We start from the raw sequence: 21,929 nt of genomic DNA, 5'->3' as shown, positions 1-21,929 counted from the left end.
TGACTAGCATTCGCTTCACTCTTGCTACTGTCCACAAACAAACCAACAAAATCTTGTGCTGAAACACATTAAAAGCTACTGACAATGTCAAAGCAGCAGCAAATATACTGTATCTTCATCTATTGTTAACAGCATCACATAACGCATCCAGTGCAGTTTACCCTGTACATGGCTATAGCCAGATTGAAGGAAATGATGAGGATTCAAACTGCCAGAGATTTGCCACAGCCTTCTCAGTTGGTCTTTTTCCTAAAAATAGACTATGGGGACATTAATCAATGGTTAGCCAGATTATCAGCATCAGGAGTTGATTTTCTTCAGCATAGGCACACAATAGCTTCTTTAGTGTAGAGGTATAAGTATCTTTCATCCTGGCTAGTAAGTTTTAAGCTTTGAACTAGTAGGTGTGGTTTAAAGTAAGCGTGTGTGTATATACACTCTCTCTCACTCATCATATAGCCACTGGTCCAGAGATGAATGACTTTATACCAGTATAATTTTAAATCCTACTGAGCATCTCAATATCTCAAGATAATTTTTCACTTTCACTCCTGTTGAGAAAACATTCATATTTGAAGCACTGGAAAGCAAAAGCCAGATTTTGCTCTGTTCCCTATCAGTGTTACTCAGCTGTCAAAAGTTCAGATTCATAGTTTGTTATGGCATAACAGGCTGCTTTTATTTATTCCCTGTGCTGTTGGAATAATAGCTAGATGCAAAAAAAAAAGGTGATGTCCTTAGGGAAACAATATTTAGTGTTCCCCACTGAAGTAGTACTAGGAGGCAAGAATGAAAGGAGCGCTATGGGCTGTTTTTCTCTTGGGTAGAAAGCTGATACCTGAATACATTGTGTGTTTGTTTGTTAATATGCCTGGAACTGGTGATATTGAGTTATCTTATTTCGCAAGGTAAGTGGGGAAAACAATATATCAGTACACAAAACTTAGAGTAAAGTGGAGACTAAAATAATTTCAGATACTTTGTCCCTGCAAAAGTATGAATATAGTTTTAATTTCTAAGCATCTATCACTGAAGACCTGTGGATCCCTTAAAGTATATATGCAGTAAGCATACAATTATGATTAGAATGTAACTGTTTGTATTTCTGGATTATTTTAAACTGATTTTTTTAAGATACATTGGGTTTTTTTGTCTTCCCTTCTCTTCCCTCTCCCCTCCCCACCAATGGTGTCACTACAGGATAGAGTTAAGGTTTGGGTGCCTTAACTATGCATTTCTTTACCTTGATATGTTTGGAATTCTTTTACACTTAACCTTAAATTTCCTAGGTTTGTAATGCTTATTTTTGGGAATATTACAGGTGTTTTGTAACTATCACCCTTAAATGACTGAAATGTAATCTTGACCTTACTCATGTAACACAGATCTTTATCTGGAAGCTAAGAGTTTTGGGTCATATATTTTACTCTCATTTCAAATTCTTACTGGGACTTTAAAGTCAATATTAAGCATGCCTGCATATTAGCCCCAGCATGTTTTAATGGTTCCTAAATAGTATTTGTTCATGGTCTTTAAATTCCAAATGATCAATGAATAGGGTAACTGTTTTGTGAAAATATCCTTATTGTGCATTTACTGCTTAACTATCTAAAAAGAAAGTAATACTTGCTTCCTTTGTTAAATAATAATCCAGTTTTATTTATATTTTCTTGTCCTTATTACACACTTTTAACAAAACAATTGTTTTTCTTTCACAGGTGGATATTATCTAAAACCAAGAAAGACAATACAGATGAAAACATTGCTAAATATGATGGTAAACCTTTCTTCCTTTTCAGTGTAGTTTCTTTCTCAAAAAGCAAGCTTACTTATATTATGTTTTTTCTCTCTGTAAATTTGATGTTGATCAAAAAAGTCTTAACATGTAGAATGCACAAAATTATATTGATATGGAAATATAAAATATTTTCTGCTGTTCACAGGGCGGGATGGAGGTAAGCATGTGATATTATCCTCCAGATTCCAGACCCAAACAAAAAGCTACCAACTTTCTTGTTTATGACGTGACAAAAAAAATGACTACATTGGGGAAGGAGGCTCCTGCTAACAAAGGCATAGCAAAATTTGCCAGGACTTCAATGATTGTAATAGCCCCCAATGTAATAGCCCCCTAATAGCTAGAGAAAAGTGTGAGTCTCCATTGTTGTAGATGGCCAAAGCCTATCCCATCAGATTGATGGCCTCAGATAAATCTCTCAGAACCAGGACAAACCTCAGTCCTAACTTGGGAGCTTGGCTTCTTACAGGATGGGAATCCCATGCACATAGTATCTATAAGCAGGTGGGTCTGGTGGTCCTGGCATCCAGAAAGAGCTGTGTTCAAGTCTGTGGTAAACAGACCTGCATAGACCCCATGAATGGCCATGCACAATACTAGCATGATTGCATTGTCCTCTCTCCATAAATGTTATAAAGCATTATGGCTTAGATTTAGTCTCCAGGAAGGAATTCTGTTTCAGACTCTCTGTGCTTCATTGTTTCAGAGCAAGGGAGGCCAAATACTTAACTCTTGTTTTTTGTTTTTTCCAGAAGGACTGTTGCTGCAATTGGCTAAAATTTAAGCACATTTGTTTTCTTAAACTGTAGATCCATTCTCAGCCATATAAACAAATAGTCATATAAACAAAAAGAAAACAAGGAAAGACGTGGGGACCTCTGAGCAGTGAGGTTGGGGTGGAGTTAAAAGATAATCTAGGCATGGCCCAACACCTAACTAATACTTTTGCTTCAGTTTTTAATAAGGCTAATGAAGAGCTTAGGGGTAGTGGCAGGATGGCTAATGGGAACAATGATATGAAAATGGAAATTACCACATTTGAGGTGGAAGCCAAACTCAGACAATTTAATGAGACTAAATTGGGGACCCCAGATAATCTCCACCCAAGAATATTAAAGGAACTGGCACTTGAAATTGCAAGCCCAATAGCAAGGATTCATAATGCATCTGTGAACTCTGAGTTCACAGATGCATCACCCTATGACCTGGAGAATTGCATCACCCTATGACCTGGAGAATTGCTAATACAGTTCCTATTTTTAAGAAATGGGGAGTAGGGTGAAGTAATCCAGGAAATTACAAGACTGTTAGTAGAACCTCTGTAGTATGCAAGGTCTTGGAACAATTTTGAAAGAAAGTAGTTAAGGACATAAACGGTAATTGGGATAAAATACAACATGGTTTTACAAAAGGTAGATCATGCTGGACCAACCTGATCTCCTCCTTTGAGAAGATAACTGATTTTTTTTTTTTATACAAAGGAAATACAGTAAATCTAATCTACCTGGATTTCAGCAAGGCGTTTGATACTGTTCCACATGGGAAATTTAGTTAAATTGGAGAAAATGGTGATTTAATATGAGAATTAAAAGGTGGATAAGGAACTGGTTTAAGGGGAGACTACAGTGGGTCATACTGAAAGGTGAACTGTCAGGCAGGAGGGAGGTTACTAATAGAGTTCGTCAGGGATCAGTCTTGGGACCAATCTTATTTAACATTTTGATTCAGGACCTTGGCACAAAAAGTGGGAGCATGCTAATGACACAAAGTTGGTCATATGGAAGAGGACCAGAATATCATAAAGAAGATCCGGATAACTTTATAAATTGGCATAATAGAAATGGGATGAAATTTAATAGTGCTAAATGCCAGATCATGCACTTAAGGATTCACAACAAGAATTTTTACTGTAAGTTGGGAACTTATCAATTGGACAAGACAGGGGAGGAGAGAGAGTTGAATGTATTGTTGATCACAGGATGACTGAGTACCAAGATGATGCAGCCATGAAAAAGGTGAATACAGTCCTAGGATGCATCAGGTGAGAGATTTCTAGTAGAGACAAGGAAGTATTAGTACCATTATACAAGGCACTATCATGAGACTTCATCTGGAATATTGTGTGTAGTTCTGGTCTCCCATGTTTAAAAAAGATGAATTCAAACTGGAACTGGTGCAGAGAAGGGCTAGTGGGATGATCCTAGGAATGGAAAACCTACCTTAAGAGAGGAGACTCAATGAGCTTGGCTTGTTTAGCCTAACCAAAAAAAAGCCTCAGGCGAGATATGATTGCTCTCTAGAAATACATCAGAGGGATAAATACCAGGGAGGCAGAGGAGTTATTTAAGTTAAGGGCCAGTGTGGAAACACGAACAAATGGATATAAACTGGCCATCAGCAAGTTTAGGCTTGAAATTAGAGGAAGGTTTCTAACCATCAGAGAAGTGACGTTCTGGAACAGCCTTCCAAGGGGAGCAGTGGGGGCAAAAAACCTAACTGGTTTCAAGACTGAGCTTGATAAGTTTATGGAGGGGATGGTATGATGAGATTGGCTACAATGCCATGTAGCCAATCTGTGACTGCTAGCAGCAAATATCTCCAACGGCCAGTAATGGGACACTAGATGGGAAGGGCTGTAAGTTACTACAAAGAATTCTTTCCCAGGTGTCTGGCTGGTGGGTCTTAGCCATATGCTCAGGGTGTAACTGATGGCCATGTTTGGGCAATTCCTTTTGTTCCCTGTCCACATCCATTTGGCTGCCATTTTGAGAGGTGGAGTTTCAGGGTTCATAAACAGTTTTTTTTTAAGAGGGTGCATTAATATTCCTACCTGATCTCCCTTCCCCTTCATAAGTGGGTTCTGACTCTTGAGTAGCCTGGGTTGGATTTGGCTGACTCTCTGAGGGTCTGAATCACCTCCAATGAGCCATTCATTACTGGGTTGCTTTCCTCCAGGGCGCAAGGGGAGTCCACCATCAGCATTGCATCCACCTCCAAATAGTAGCTGAAATCCAGGCAGGCATGAGGGGCAGACTCAGATTTTCTGTTAGCCTTCTTTGCATTTAGGTAGAACTGCCACTTCTCTTTCCCCTTAGCCTAGCATTGCTGCTCATCCCTTTTATATCCCAGCTTTTGCATGTCTTTACAACATCCAAATAAACATCTTTATTCCTATGGCAATTCTGCAGTTGTCTCTTGCAGTGCCCCTTCTCTGAGCAAGCTGAGAAAGTCCAGGAATTCTTTCCTAGATCAGGCTGCAGGACGAGGCTTGCCTGAACTTAGCTGCACTTTAAATGCTGGAGATTTTGAAGCGGGGGGTGGGCTTGTGGTCACTGTGAGCCCGGCCAGCAGTGCTCAAAACTGGGATCAGAGCAAGCACTGTCATAGTGACAGGGCATTGTGAGATTGTTGGAGGAGTATTCTGAATTTTCTATATATGGATCCTGCCAGTGGACCAGTGCTGGTACAGGACTTATGTCATTCGGGGAGTTGATTTAACTTGACCACTGTAAACTCAGGTTTTGCCAACAGGACTCCAAATTGTGTGTGTATGCACACACACATGTGCCAACCTAAGTGAAGTTTTAATGATGCAGTTTATTGTAGACCAGACCTTTCTCATTCTCCTTGTCTGATATCATCTGTCTAGCAGGATACTCAGCTGCACAATTTTGAGAAGTTGTTTTTGGTTAGCACTTTTTTGAAGCGGTGTTTTCAGATTAGATGTGATCATATTTGGATAGGCTTCTCTCTTTGCCTCTCCTGCAGTTAGAACTGATTGGAAGATTAGGAGAGCAACATTTAAACTCAAGAAGTGTCATTCAGTGACTAATAGGGGAGCTGGCTTGCTACTATTACCCTTAAGGGTAGGACAACAAAACAGCCTAAAATATGAGAGTGAAAGAATGCTTTCAATCTCGCACTAAAAAGATTAGGATCCTGTGAGATTAAAAGAAGCAAAATTATAAGGTTAAAGAACTTTTTTAATTTCAGGATTTTATAAATCATAAAACAGCAAGAAAGGGTGCTTACTTAGTTTAAAAAACAACTTGTGGAGGTCATTTTTTTTTTATTTGTTTGTAGATCTACACAGGCCCAAAATGTTGTTTGTAAGCAAGAACTTCTGAATGCATCTCTTGAATCTTTATCTACTGCTTGTAAGGCTGAAATAGATTTTTTGTAGCAGAGTTCTCAAAATAAGAATAGTATTTTGGACGCTGTATTTAAGTTTTCATGATAACAGCATTAATAGAAACTTGAATCAGATCAGAATTATACTCTTGTCCTGCATGTGTATAATATTGCAATTAATTGGAAGTTGGTGAATATGCACATTTGTGCAAAACAGTGCTTCATATTTGTGGGTTTACATCCTTATTGATTTAGTTGACTGAAGAGAATAATTGTATGTTAAAAATGTGCATGGTTTCTTGTTCAGTATCCTCTTTTGTGATATTTCTCCTGCTTTGGTTTCCTTTAGTGATTTTTCATCAGGAAATTGTTTTATCGGTACAACTAAGTTGTCATTATTTTCTTTATATCATTTTCTGAAGTTATGGAACTGTTTTTGACAGCAATTTTAAAAATGTGTACTTTAAAAAAGAAACAAAAGAAAAGCTGTTCTGGTATTTCTCTGTACTACTGACTTGTGGAAGTAGTTTACCAATGGGATCTATTTCCTGAAAAAAGATAGCTCACTGAAAAATTAAGATGTTAAAAAAATGGGAATCATGCATGTGTAACATAATCATTTATCTTATCAGCTGTGATCTGGAGCTGTCAAATTTTGTGGGAAATTATTCCAGGTTTATACTGCTGCTTAAAAAAAAACCCAAAAATTCAGAGTTGTATTATTGTTGTACGCTATAGCTATCTATCTTCTAACTTTGTCATTTGCTCATAGTAATTGCTTGTGCAGTGACACTGAGCCCTGGTCTACACTACGAGTTTAGGTCGAATTTAGCCATGTGTCATGGTATAATTCCCCAATCTGAACCTTAGAGTCCAAAAGATGGCGTACCAGATGAATTCCTCTAAGCTTAATTACCAGCTTAGATCTGATAAGCTGCCACCACCCAAAAATATAGTGTTTTGGGGCACTCTGGTCCCCCAAAAAACCTTCCCTGGGGACCCCAAGACCCAAACTCCTTGAGTCTCACAACAAAGGGAAATAAATCATTTCCCCTCCTTTCTTCCTCCCAGGCTTTCCCTCCCTGGGCTATCCTGGAGAGAGAGAGACAGATTCAAGCTCCGTGAATCTAAAACAAAGGGATTCCCCCTTTTCCCCCTCCCTTCTCTCTCCCTGTCTCCCACTAATTCTCTGGTAAGTACAGACTCAATTCCCTTGAGCCTCAACAAGAGGAAAAAATCAAACAAGTCTTAAAAAGCAAAACTTTTAATAAAAAAAAAGAAAAAAAGTACGTTGTCTCTGTAATTTAGATGGTAAAAGTTACAGGGTCTTTCAGCTTATAGACACTAGAGAGAAGCCTCCCCCCGGCAAAAATACAACTTAAAATACTTCCAGCAAAATACACATTTGCAAATACAGAAAAACAATCAAAAGACTAAACTCGCCTTTTTCCTGCTACTTACTAAAATTAGAACAGAAGAGATTTTTTCAGAAAGATTCGAGGAATCTGCTTACATGTCTGGTCCCTCTCAGAACCCAGAGAGAACACGAACAAAGAAAGAACACACAAACAAAGACTTCCCTCCACCGAGATTTGAAAGTATCTTGTCTCCTGATTGGTCCTCTGGTCAGGTGTTGCAGGTTCACTGTTAACCCTTTACAGGTGAAAGAGACATTAACCCTTAACTATCTGTTTATGACACGTGTTACATTGATTTAACCCTGCACCGTCCACACGATGCAGCGTTTTATTCAACTTAAAGGGCTCTTAAAATTGATTTTCTATACTCTTTCCCCGATGGGATTAGCACTGAAATCGACTTTCCCAGGAATTTGGGGTAGTGTGGTTGCAATTCGATGGTATTGGCCTCCAGGAGCTATCCCACAGTGCTCCATTGTGACCACTCTGGACAGCATTCTCAACTCCGATGCACTGGCCAGGTAGACAGGAAAAGGCCCATGAACTTTTGAATCTCATTTCCTGTTTTGGCTAATGTGGCAATCTGCAGGTGAGTGCAGATCTAATCGGCAAAGGTGACCATGATGGAGTCCCAGAATCGCAGGACATAAAATCAACAAAGGGGGTGGGTTTGCATCAAGGAGAAATGCACACAACTGTCACACAGAGTGGCCCCCTCAAGGATTGAACTCAAAACCCTGGGTTTGGCAGGCCAATGCTCAAACCACTGGGCTATCCCTCCCCCCGCTATTCAGGAAGGGAGGAGCAAATGAATACAAAACAAATCTGGTCTCTTTCTTGTTTTGATCCACTCCATCTCTCTTTTATACATCTTAGGCTGGCAGCAGATGGCGCAGTACGACTGCTAGCCATCGTCCTCTCCTGGCTGCTCACCAGAAATATAAGGAGCACCCATGTCTACCCAGGCGCCCGACCAACCTCACTGAGGTCGGCTAAAAGAGCACCCAGGAGACGATGACAGCTGCCAGTCATAATGCACTGTCTGCTGCCAAAAGGCAATGAGCTGCTGCTGTGTAGCAATGCAGTGCCATGTCTGCCAGCATCTAGGAGACGTATGGTGACGTTGAGCTGAGCGGGCTCCATGCTTGCCGTGGTATGACATCTGCACGGGTAACCCAGGAAATAAGGCTTGAAACGATTGTCTGCCATTGTTTCCGTGGAGGGAAAGGGCCTCACGACATGTACCCAGAACCACCCGTGACAATGTTTTTGACCCATCGGACTTTGGGAGCTCAACCCAGAATTCCAGTGGGTGGCGGTGACCGCAGGAACTGTGGGATAGCTACCACAGTGCAATGCTCTGGAAGTTGACGCTAGCCTCGGTACTGTGAATGCACTCCGCCGAGTTAATGGTCTTGGAGCGGGGATACACACAATAAACTGTATAAAATTTATTTATTTCTAAAAAATCGACTTCTATAAATTCTAATTTCGTAGTGTAGACATACCCTGAGTATCTGCAATAGCAGTTGGTATCAGGAAATTTCAAATGCAAGCACAAGTTATTTTCTCTGTGTGTGTTTTTTAACCACATTATAAATAACATAGCTAAGGTAACCTGTCTGCTAGCTCCTAGTAGGTCTCTTAATTTCTTTTAAAGACAGCAGTAATTTCTTGCCTTCATCTTGCTGTTTTTCAAAACTTGTGTTTTTTTTTATTTTAGGAAGATGGGAAGTAGAAGAGCTTAAAGAAAACACAGTGCCTGGAGACAGAGGATTAGTTTTAAAGTCAATAGCAAGACATCATGCAGTATCGGCTATGTTAACAAAGCCGTTTATTTTTGATACTAAGCCTTTGATTGTTCAGTAAGTTGCTCATCAGATTTGTACTTAATAACTCTTCTAACTTTGAAATATCATGAAAAATTAATTTTTGTATGATTCTGATATCCATTCCAACATCAGTTGCCTTGCACAAATGTACCAAAACCCCAAATATGAAGGCGTTAGTATACAAATTAATTATTATAAATGTAATGTTTTATCTTTTTTAAGGTTTTCAAACCCAAACTAAAGTTATATTTTAGTGCTCATATGTTAAAAATAGATTTAAATGATATTTTAAACCTTTTGTCTTAATAGTTAGTCAGGAATTCAAGATCTCACAAAATGGATGTAAAAGACTTCCATTTAAATGTCAGTGTCTCTGCAACTGAGCTTCCAAATTACATGGAACTTGTGAGAATTTCAGGTGGCTATGAATATAATGATGTCTAAATACATTTTTGAAATTAAGTCAGTGGAAATTGATTTACAGGTAATTCAGAAGAAACTATGAGATGGTTGCTCTAGTTAAATCTAGACCATGATGTAGGTAGGCACAAACATAGTACAAAACTTCCCCATGCAGCTCGGTCAAAGTAAAGTAGTGAGTGGCCTTTGTACATCTGCAAATGCTGCCCAGAAACTTTTCTTAGTAGAGATTGCTACTGTGTTGAACTGTAATGTTTTTTTAGATTGACACTGTTACGTTTTGTATAACTGTTGCCTTATGTTGCAATGGCAATAAAATATTTCAGGCAATTTTATAAAAATGTTTTGGGAGTAGTGATTTCTATTAAAATACAAATATTTATACTCAATCTTGGACATGGATTCAAAGTTAAACTGTAGATCAAAGTGAGCTTTAATTATTCCAGGGTATCAGCAATATGCTCTTTGATTCCCTTTTATACAGGTATGAAGTGAATTTTCAAGATGGCATTGATTGTGGCGGTGCATATGTTAAACTTCTGTCCAGTTCTGATGATTTGGATTTGGTATGTCCTTTATGTAACATTTGATAATTATTCTTCCGTTTAGGAGAATGTGATTGTAGGCTTGGGGAATGTGACTAAGAGTATGACTGTTCATTCGTGAGTACCCAAAATGCTCAGCAAATGGGGGAATCAGACCCAAAGTTTACTTAGATTACTGAAAAGTCTGAAGTAGACTATTTTTTTCTAATCTGAATAGTTCATGTATATATGAGATTTTGCACAAAGCCTTCAGAGTTTGTTGGCCAATTATTATGCTTACGACATCTGTTATATGTCAAATACAAGAAATATTTTAACTATAGTTAATTTCTTTTATTTTTAAAGAAAAAATTTTAGCCTACTATAAAGAAGTGGTTTGAGGGGAAAAAAAACTATAAAGGTCTGAATCACCCAAGAACACACACTTCATTCACTCTAATTTTTTACATTTTCTATTGGAATTGCGAATATCTAGGATGAAGGGCATGGTGTTATATAATGTAAGCCATATACTACCAATACTCCACATGCAGAACTCAAGTGATGTCAACTATTCTTTCTGAAATTCTAAATAAAATGACAGTTCATAGATGTTAAGGGCAGAGGGGACAGTTATGATCAGCTAGTCAGATCTCATTCAATAATACAGGCAATAGAACCTCAACCAGTAATTACTGCATCAAGCCATAACTTTTGTTTGAGCTATAGCATACCATTTAAAAAGAGATCCAGTCTTGATTTAGAGACTACAAGTGATGGAGAATCCACCATGTCATTAGGTAAGTTTCAATTGTTAATTCACACAAATTTTTAACATTAATTTATAACATTGACCTCTACCTCGATATAATGCTGTCCTCAGGAGCCAAAAAATCTTATCGCATTTATAGGTGAAACCACGTTATATCGAACTTGCTTTGATCCACCTGAGTGCACACCCCTACCCCCTGGAGCACTGCTTTACTGCATTATATCCAAATTCGTGTTATATCAGGTCACATTATATCGAGATAGAGATGTATTTATAGCATAAATTTGTTTAGATTCCAGCTTCTATCCAATGAATGGGTGCCTTTTTCCCCCTGCTATCTTAAAGGACTATCTGCTCTTGGAAATCTCTTCCTCTTGTAGATCAAGTCACTTCTGAACCTTCTCTTTGATAAATAGATTGAGCTTCTCAAGTCTCTTATTATAAGGGATAGTTTTCAGACCTCCGATCATTCATTCTTTTAGCTCTTAATAAGATTGATATTCATGTAGTTTGGATCTATGAGGGTTATTACTCAAGTTAAAGGTACAAAGACAGATTATCCTGAGATCTTTTAAACCATCAAAACATGACCCTAAATTAGTTAAGACGACACGTTTGTGCCCCAAAACTTAAGCTTTTGTGGTAGACCCTTTCAGAGGCCCGAAATTGTTTGATTGGTATTGTCCTCAATTCCACAAAGTTTGAGAATTAGATCTCCCTTTCCACCTGGTCTTCTGCCATTTTGTTTTCCTCCCATAGAAGCAGGCAATTTTCCTATGTATGAACACACATACATTGGAAACAGCAGTCTGTACATGAGCAGGAGAGTACATTGTGACCAGAAATCAGTTTTTATTTTTATCACCATATAGAGAATCTAGCATGGCCCCATCCCTTTAAGGGCAAAACACACAAAAAAGGGTTTTCCTTGCCTTTAATCACTGTGGCCTACCTCATCCACGGTCCCCATAAACAAAAAAGGAACAGGGTTTGTATAGCTTATCACACAGGAGTTAGTTCTGACTGTTTTTCCTTCCTATGAGGGTGAAATCCTAGGGAAGTTGAACTAGAATCAACTTTGGACTCGGGTAACCTATGGGAGGAGAGGTAAGTCAATTTACTTACCAATTCTGTGATACAGAGTTCCTCTCTCTGACTTAAAGTATTTGCACAGACCGTGAGTTCCCATCCTTGCAAGAGACTACAGCTGCATTTTCTATAGGAACTTTTCCAAATACTAAAAGTGGAAATTATAATAGAATTCACTTTCTTTCCCTTCTTAGGAATCCAGTACCAGTCTTTACCATAAGACAGTTTTACAGACACACGAATTTAAAATTCCTTTTTATGAATAACACTCCAAAGATAAACCATTTCAGCACAGCAGTTTGAATGCACTCTAGCTAGACTAACATCACTAACTAGAGATTTGTTATTTTTTCCTTTTAAAATGGAGAATATAACCCAGGGTTTAACAGGCCCCCTCCCCCACCGCACCTCAAAAAAGTAGATAAATATAGATATACAATAGCTTACAAAATCAATACAGGCATAGGGACTTCTGGCAATCGGAGATCTTTTGCTTTCATGTAGGCTTTACCCAATCTCTAACTATTATATAGACAAATAAAACATTTAATTGTACTATACAACCAGTTATTTCAACATCCACATTACTGAGCACATATACAATTTCAAATAAGAAAACAAAAAAAGTCTGTGCAATTACTGTAGCTGTTAGTCTCACACACTGTCTTTGGTTCAATGATGTGGTATAACCCTGAAGACATTTGGCCTCCAGTCTGTGGTTGCTCCTTTTATGGTGTTTTCCCAGTCTCAATCCCATCAAGTTCTGTAAAATTACAGGAAACTATATGGAGAGCCGACCCAAACATGTGTCTGGGTTACCCCTGCCAACTCTATCGTCTCCCTTTGGGACTGGGCTGGGTCTGAGTCATGGGTCTCTGTAGAACAAAATGCCCACTTCATCAAATTCCTTTTCTTTCTTCCCTCCCTCCTCTTTTCCCCTGCTCAAATTCACCAGAACAGAGGGTGGACAATTAGCTGTAACTTTTCAGTGCTAAATATTAGTTCATTGTCCCAGTCTCTCCAATGCAAATTGGGCAGGGGGTTAGTTCAAGGTGCTTTACAGTCCATAAGAGATGCGGAAGCCTGAAGAAATTACTAGATGTGAAGTGTGTTGGACCAGTTGTAAAATGTCAGAGGTTCAAGATGGAATCCCTTTGCTGGATTTTGGCAGGTGCTGCTAGTTGTTACTTTACGTTGCAGTAACACCCAGAGTCTTTGGTCAGGTTTGAGGTCCTATAGTGCTAGGTGTCGGAGAAACATGAATTAAGGAAGTCCTTGCCTCCCCCAAAGAGATTTAGTATGAAGAGCAATGTGACATGACAAGCAGGTGTAAACACAGTGGAGAGGAGGTAGGGGAAGAGAATAGTTTGTAAGCACCAATTTAGTTTTCTTTCAATAGTTTAAACAAGAGAATTGAATAAGAGATTAACAAATCACTAGCTGTTAGACATTTTTCCCCTGGATGTCATTATAGAGATGGATTTTACAGGATTTGAGGGAGGACGGGGTGTTAGCTGTATGAATGGATTTGGGGATATGTCCCACACATAAGCGGTATCCTAGAAGAAGATGCAAAGGTGCTGTGGGAGAAGTACATAAGCAAGTGATAGAGGCTGCCATTATTGGTGGAACAAAGGGAGTAGGAAGATCACGATGTAGTTAGATAAATTTGAGACTGACAAAGTAGGGAGGAGCTAAATTATCAAGGTCTTTGAAAATAAGAAGCAGAAGTTTTGTGTTTGGTACAGTGGAGGGACTCTGTGTGTGAGTTGTGACATGACTGAAGTGGCATACTGGGAAGATTATTTTGGCAGCAGCATTTTTAATGCACTGGGCAATGGCTCCTTTTGAAGCCCTGGCACTTCAGTGAACTCTTGAAAGACCTAGGGTCTCCCAAAATTTTTAGCACAATTTCACATAGCTGTATTATACATGCATGACTGTTGTTATTAGAACAGTCAGGAAATAATTTGCTCTCCCCATCAATACTGGAAAATGCCGTCATGTTCACAAAGTATGATTTTTAAACAGTTAACTTTGGCAAATCTAAATTGAGTATTTTTATTTCATCCGCAAAAAACAGCTGAATTATGTTTGTTCACTTACAGAAAGTCACCTCCTGACAGAGACCAGACTATCAAACTTATCTTTCATAAATACATTTTCTAGAAATAAGTGTCTGAAAAAAGAACTTAAAACTTTAACTATCTCGTTATGGGAATTTTTATATTTGGAAAATAAACAGTTGAAATATTGAAAGATTTTGACAACATTAGGTAGTATGGAGTGCCCCTATGAAGGAAAATAAACTTTTTTGTTTTGTTTTGTGTTTTGTGTTGGTGTTTATCAACTACTCACAAATGTGGAGCAGCAGGACAGTGACAAAGAAAAATAGTACATGGTGACATACTATCTGATTATTTTTTTAACCATATTATTAATTAAATTGCACATCAACTATTTCCCTTCAGGTTTTTTTACAGGGCACAATACTTTGTACAAATAAGTACAGCTGCTGTTTTTATGATGAGCATTTTCATTTTAATATAGTATCCACAGAAGTTATTCTTCCACCTTTAGGGCCTGATCCTTGTGAGGTGCTGAGAATGCTTTATGCATGGTCAGTTTGGTGGAAACAGAAGGCACTCAGCATTTCCCAAGAAGTGCTGAACATCTTGCAGGACTGAGCCTATAACCCTTGTGTGCTGGAACTGATATTTCATTGCATGAAATATATCACAATAGGATTGTAAGCAAGCTGAACGCTTCCGGCATCAAGGAGTAGAGGTACACAGGTTGACTTCATTAAATGTATTGCATAACCAATACTCATCTCTCTCTCTCTCTCTCTCTCTCTCTCTCTTGCTTCTACAGGAATACTTTTTTGACAAAACACCTTACACAATTATGTTTGGACCAGATAAATGTGGAGAAGATTACAAACTGCATTTTATCTTCAGACATAAGAATCCTAAAACTGGAGATTATGAGGAAAAACATGCTAAGCGTCCTGATGTAGACCTAAAAAAATTCTATTCGGACAAGAGGACACATCTATATACTCTGGGTATCATTTAATTTAATTCTTAACATGGCACTTAAAAAGGAAAGGTTAGAAAACAAGGTCCCCATTCACTGAAGACTTACAAATGAGCCTGTTTTCTATCTGTATAGTTTGGTTCATTGTTGTGGATATTTGTGTATGATGTGTATCTTAAATGGCTTTGAAATTCTGTTGCTTAAGATTCACTTGAGGGGGACAAAATTAAAAATTGGACCTATCCAACCACTCGCACACTATTAAAGTATGCTGTTATTTACACTTGTTGCAGTAAGCAAGGATGTAGTACGCTATCAGTACTTCATCCTTGACTACTGCAACTAGTATAAATAATCATTTGTTGTTAGATTTATAGGAAAAATAGAGACCTCTACCCCAGGCTCCAGGTGCCCTGTCATAAATTACGAAAACAAAATTAGATCACCTGCAGAACACCAAATTCCCCTCCTCCACAAAACTGATTTCTCTCAAAAGTCCACCAGAAGTGTGCATAAATCAATGGCTTGTATCATTCCCTGAAAGCAAACAGATTGGGGCTGTTTGAAATGAAAATAAGGAAGCCTGTTCCACGACTGAAGAACATTCTATTACCAGTCACTTCTTTTAAAAGAAGGAGCCAGCTCTAGTATCTATGCTGATTACAACTGCAGCAGTGTGGCATGCAGAGAGAGAGTTTCTCCAATAGCAAGATCTCAACCCATTTGGGCTTTACAGATGAAAACCATCACTTTAAATTCAGTTTGGAAAAAGTAGCCAGTACAGATCATACGGCACCAGAGGTGTGTACTGCCAAATAGGCACATTACTGCATTCTGCACTGGTTTCTTTCCAGACTGATCAAAAGAGAAGCGCCATGCAGAGCACATTGCAATAGTTCAGTCTTTGGGGCCATAGATTAATTTAGAGAACTAGATTAGAGGTGGCAGCAACGGGGTCTTATTTTATCTTTTCCCCCAGTGTTCCACAAGATGACATTTGAAACATCTTTCTGATTATGGAGATGTAATCCTTGACACAGTTAATGGCTGCTTGGTGTAGCTAAAACTATTACTTTAAAAAAAATTAAATCAAGTACTTCTGATAAGTTTACAACAATTGAGTGTTTTAAATTAACATACTCACTCCTAAATTTGACACTAATTTTGGGTTACTTTGTATAGCATGAAATTTCCTGTATTACCTAATATGTCCAGTCTACCTCCAACTCTATGATCCTTTGATAAATGGAAAATATTGGAAGTGATACTGTTAGATGCTGGGAAAATGCATCTCAGATAAGTTGGAAAGAAGGGGGCAACAGGAGTAAGGCTTGAGGGTGAATGGTCAGAGTCTGTTCCTGCTAGAGAACCCTTCTCTCCATAATTTGGAAACAAAAATTCCTGAATCTCATTCTTGTCGCTCCTCTGCTGTCCGCAAATATCTGTGCACCCAGCTAGCAAAGTATCATATCTCCCTCCAGTGCTGGACTATGCAGAGAATGACAAACTGCTGTTGCTATCAGTTGCTCCATTAGCTCAAGTGGCAAAAGTCTTTGTGATGGATCTAAAGGTTCCAACCCTGCTGATGACCCATAGAATGATGATACATGATGGAATTTCTGTTGCATTGTATTTGTTTTTCCAGTTTACTGTCTTTAAAACATATGAAATCACATACACAAATCTGTTAAAAGAACATCATGAAGGCTTCAAATTCAAGCATTCTCATTAGGAAATGCCAGAATTAAGGCTTCCTGTGTGACATTTAATTTGCCCCGCAATATACATGATGAAGCAATCTTTCATTCATGAACACATACTGTTTTTTTCAGAGGACCCCTATTTCATTCAGTGCACAGGATGGACCTGCTCTAAGGATGTATCAGAGATATGTAGTAAATAGAAGCTGTTGTGTATTGGACTACTGCTTCATTTGTTTCTGAAGTTGGAAGGTGTTTAGTGAATGAGGCAGGTAACTGCAGGAAGGGAAAGGACAACCTCATGGTTAAGACAGTTGAATACTACCCTAAAGAATTGAAATCTCCTCCTGCCTCTGCCATAGAATTCCTATGTGATGCTAGTCAAGTCACTTAAACTTTCCACAAGTGGTCAGTAATTGTGTTCTTTTCAATTTCTGGGTGCCTGACTTGAGATCCTGGGACCTAATTTGCAGAAGCAGTGAGATTCGCTTCTGCAACGAAGTCAGAGGAATCGGCCTTTCAATGTACAGAGTGCTATATAATGCTAAGTACTCTGAAAAGTCAAGAATACTTTTTATCTTAATTGCATCCGTTTCCCAACTGTAAAATGGAGATAATAATGCCCCTCATCTCATACAGCTGTGGTGAAAAGAAATTTATTAATATTTGTGAAGTGCCCAGGTACAATTGTGATGAATGCATAGAAAAGGAGGAAATTTAGATGAGAAAATTAAGAATTTTTTATTCGAAGGCTTGAACAGTATGCAGTAAATAAGGCATGGGGCCACACATTGAACAACGAAGAGAAAACAAAATATCGAATAGCTGTTCATCACGGGAGCACCATTCATTCTGTGCACCGAATGAGATAGGACCTGTCGGGGGAAAAAAAAATAGTACATGATCATGTTGTTAAAGACAGTATCATGATTCATACACAAAATAGGACCAAATTAACTTTGCACAGACAACCTTCTTTCTGGCATTTCCTAATTTTTGAGTGCTTGACTTTTCAACCTTAATATTCTTTTAACATAGTTTTTTGCATGCAATTGTAATATAAATCGTGCATAACAGAAAAGTGGTATGCTTTTAGTGAAAGGCCAGAACTGATACACTGCTTTGTCTACCTTACACTTCATTAATGCAGTATTTTGACTTACATTCAATTTGTACCATGGAATTAAGTTGCCTAGTTTGTAAAATAAAGAAATGGAAACCCTGAGATGACTGCTCAGTGGGAAACTGGTGGGGTTATTATGCATAAGTGGCAAAAAATATGTTCCTTAATGACAAAAATATTTACATTTTTTCCGAAGTCTTTCTGAAAAGCAAACTTAACCTTGCATATTTGTTTGTTACATATGAATCTGTGTGTCTGCATGCACATACGCATTTTAAGCAGAAGATTAAAATGCAAAGTTCCTTTATTTCACAATTTTAAAAATAAATTTGTTTTCTTGCAATGTAGTGCTGAAACCAGATGACACATTTGAAATGTTAATTGACCAATCAGTTGTCAGCAAAGGAAATCTTCTAGAAGATATGGTTCCTCCTGTGAACCCTCTGAAAGAAATAGAAGATCCCAATGATAAGAAGCCAGATGACTGGGACGAGAGAGCAAAGATCCCCGACCCTAATGCTGTCAAACCAGATGACTGGTGAGAAAATGTATTTTATTTATACAGACTATATAATATGCAAGCTTTTCATTTTTGGTGGCTTGACTTCTAATTTTATGGTGTTGACAGTTAGTCTATATTCTTCTGCTGGAAATAGGAGTAGTATTTCAATCCATGTGTGCCATGAGTTAAAGGGACATTGGTAACTTAAAAATCACATTTGTCTCTGGAAAAAATTGTACCCACTATTGTTGCAGGTAACACCTATAGGTACAATAAAGGAAAGTTTAGGAAGAACATTTTTTTTCAGTTTTACTTTATGCATCTGACAGCACTTTTGTATAGTTCATTTCCCTATTTCTACTGGCTCTGTGAATGAGGGGAAAGCAGTAGACGTGTTGTTCCTTGACTTTAGCAAAACTTTTGATACAGTCTCCCACTGTATTCTTGCCATCAAGTTTAAAGGAGTATGGACTGTATGAACGGACTATAAGGTTTATAGAAAGCTTGCTAGATTGTCAGGCTCAACGGGTAGTGATCAATGGCTTAGTGTCTAATTGGCATCCGGTATCGAGCGGAGTGCCCCAAAGGTCGGTCCTGGGGCCGGTTTTGTTCAATGTTTTCATTAATGGTCTGGAGGATGGCGGGATTGCACCCTCATCAAACTCCCAGATGACACTAAACTGGGAAGAGTGGTCGATAATGCTGGAGGGTAGGGATAGGACATGGAGGGACCTAAAAAAATGAGAGGATTGGGCCAAAAGTAATCTGAGGTTCAGCAAGGGTAATTGCAGAGTCCTGCACTAAGGACGGAAGAATCCCATGCACTGCTACAGACTAGGGACTGAGTGGCTAGGCAGCAGTTCTGCAGAAAAGGACCTAGGGGTTATAGGGGATGAGAAGTTGCATCTGAGTCCACAGTGTGCCCTTGTTGCCAAGAAGGCTAACGGCAGTTTGGGCTGTATAAGAGGAGCTTTGCCAGCAGATCAAGGGATGTGATCCTTCCACTCCATTCGGTATTGGTGAGGCCTCATCTGGAGTACTGTGTCCAGTTTTGGGCCCCACACTACAAGGATATGGAAAAATTGGAAAGTCCAGCAGAGGGCAACAAAAATGTTTAGGGGGCCGGAGCACATGACTTATGAGAAGAGGTTGAGGGAACTGGAATTATTTAGTTTGCAGAAGATAAGAATGAGGGGATATTTGATAGCTGCTTTCAGCTACCTGAAAAGGGGATTCAAAGAAGATGGATCTAGACCGTTCTCAGTGGTACCAGATGACAGAACAAGGAGTAATGGTCTCAAGTTGCAGTGGGGGAGGTTTAGGTTGGATATTGTGAAAAAGTTTTTCCTTAGGAGGGTGGTGAAGTACTGGAATGTGTTACTTAAGGAGGTGGTGGAATCTCCTTCCTTAAGGGTTTTCAAGGTCAGGCTTGGCAAAGCCCTGGCTGGGATGATTTAGTTGGGGACTAGTCCTGCTTTGAGCAGGAGGTTGGACTAGATGATCTCCTGAGGTCCCTTCCAATCCTGATATTCTCTGACTCTATGATACTACTGTATAGTTAGTTTTCCATGACTGGCGCTTTCACATAGCAACAAGGAAAAGAAAACCATTTTAAAAATGGTTATGTCGCTGTAAACCACAAGTTGGCAGTGGTAATTTGGGAGCAGGTATATTACCTGGAACTACTTAACTTGGTTTTGCAGACTTTCAAAGGCACAAAAGGAGCTGGGTGCCTAACACCCTTTTGTGCCTTTGAAAATCATCTCTTTTGTGTCAGTTATGTTCCTTTGACTAGAACTTTGCCATTTTGAACCAGACTGCTATATTTTTTTCTGGTAACATCAGTTTGTAATTAAAGGGATGAAGATGAGCCTTCCAAAATAGAAGATCGTGATGCTGTCAAGCCTGAAGGCTGGCTTGATGATGAACTACAATACATCCCAGATCCCAATGCAGAAAAACCAGAGGATTGGTAAGAACTTGTACTCAGTAAGAGCAGATCTTTTTGCTGAAGTATTGTAGACGAGACCTCATTTACTCTGTGGTATATTGGACTAAAATTGTGCTCTTTGGTCACTAGAGTCGGCTGTGCTTTGATGCAGCAGACTGGAAATTCTGACGCATCTTCAGATACATTTCTATATTTGGAATAAAATATGAAAATGGGCAATGTAATCTGCACAGCAGACCCTTTGTTGTTAATTGTGGGTATTAAATTTATTTTATGCTGTCCTCAGTGTTAGTTTTCATTGTTCTGAAGAATTTTGTATTGACAATGCACAGCTGCATTGTAAAAGTTGCTAGAGGGGAAGCTGTAGCTTTTGGCTGCTAGGTGTAGCAAGAGACATCTGGGGCTTTTGGTACCAGGGAAGCAGTTCAGGATTGTAAAATAAGCACATATAGTTGTGGATATTTGTTAAAATAAGCATTGAAATATTTAAGTGCTGACATTTTAAATTGTCATCTTTACCTTGATGCATTATGTTTAATGGGGCAGTCCACACCTCTTAAAGCACGTTTCAGGCTGTCTGCAGGTACAGGAATACCACTCTGTTGATGTTTTTCATATTTCATGTTTTCAAGACGATTTGCACAACCATGAAAGCTAGGAAAGTTTTTAGAGAGCGTACGTTGTGGAATACAGATCTGTAGGCAAAGGGTGGACAAAATTCTGAGGCTTCAGAATTTCAGAACATATACAGGCCCTGAGTGTAGATTAGATATGGGAGTTAAAATGAACATATGAATGGAATTCTTATAATGCTCAGTTGTTTGTAATCCCTTCCACAGGGATGAAGAAATGGATGGTGAATGGGAAGCCCCACAGATCCCTAATCCAAAATGTGAGACTGCACCTGGCTGTGGAGAGTGGGTGCGTCCCATGATGACTAATCCAAACTACAAAGGAAAATGGAAACCACCAATGATAGATAATCCTAATTATCAGGTAGTAATGAAATATAATAACAAAATACTGTATTCTTCATTAAAAGGTTCAGAGATCTGTAGAACAATCTGTCTAGGCTTTTATACCATATTTATTACTATGTATCTGAATCATGAATACATGGTTCTGATCACATTTGACTTCAGATTTTTTACTTTAAGTAGCTTACTTCTTAATTGCCTTATTTTAAGTGTGCTTGAAAATATTGATGCATTTCTGTATAAAGCCTTTTTCTCCATTAAGAACTGCTTCTGCAGAAACCCAATTATTCTAGTGTAGTTTTCTCAACTATCCTACAGATTCTAACTACTACAAAACTACTTTCTTTCCTTTAGAAAATTACATACAAGAAGGTAATGTTAAAGTTCTTCTCTGAGTGCTGTCCCTGTGGGTGCTCCACTTCAGGTGTTGGTGCATCCTGGTACTATTGATCAGAGATTATCAGTAACAGTGTCTGGTCGGGGTGAAGGTTTGCAGGAGCAGGTTTGCAGAAGCAGTCTCACGGTGCTGCTGGTACCTCATCTAGCATGTGCATGGCCTGACCCCTTCAGTTCCTTTTCAACTGTCTTCAGCTTGAGATGGAGTCCGTTAGCGGTGTCACTGAAAACCTTGAAGTAAGATTAGATTAAGTTAG

At 38.7% G+C, this 21,929-nt stretch overlaps 1 protein-coding gene across 1 annotated transcript in view; it reads left to right on the top strand.

Moving 5' to 3' along the window:
* The window catches only part of CLGN (calmegin), a 68,473-nt gene that overhangs the window by 23,077 nt on the left and 23,467 nt on the right, over positions 1–21,929 (top strand). Inside the window, 7 exon segments of the mRNA XM_050946458.1 lie at positions 1,719–1,777; positions 9,071–9,212; positions 10,084–10,165; positions 14,859–15,051; positions 18,195–18,384; positions 20,207–20,320; positions 21,139–21,295. Coding sequence (XP_050802415.1) covers positions 1,719–1,777; positions 9,071–9,212; positions 10,084–10,165; positions 14,859–15,051; positions 18,195–18,384; positions 20,207–20,320; positions 21,139–21,295 — 937 coding nt within the window.

This window comes from Gopherus flavomarginatus, chromosome 3, assembly GCF_025201925.1.
Source record: "Gopherus flavomarginatus isolate rGopFla2 chromosome 3, rGopFla2.mat.asm, whole genome shotgun sequence".
Lineage (NCBI taxonomy): Eukaryota > Metazoa > Chordata > Testudines > Testudinidae > Gopherus > Gopherus flavomarginatus.
This window is presented reverse-complemented; position numbering and strand designations above follow the sequence as displayed.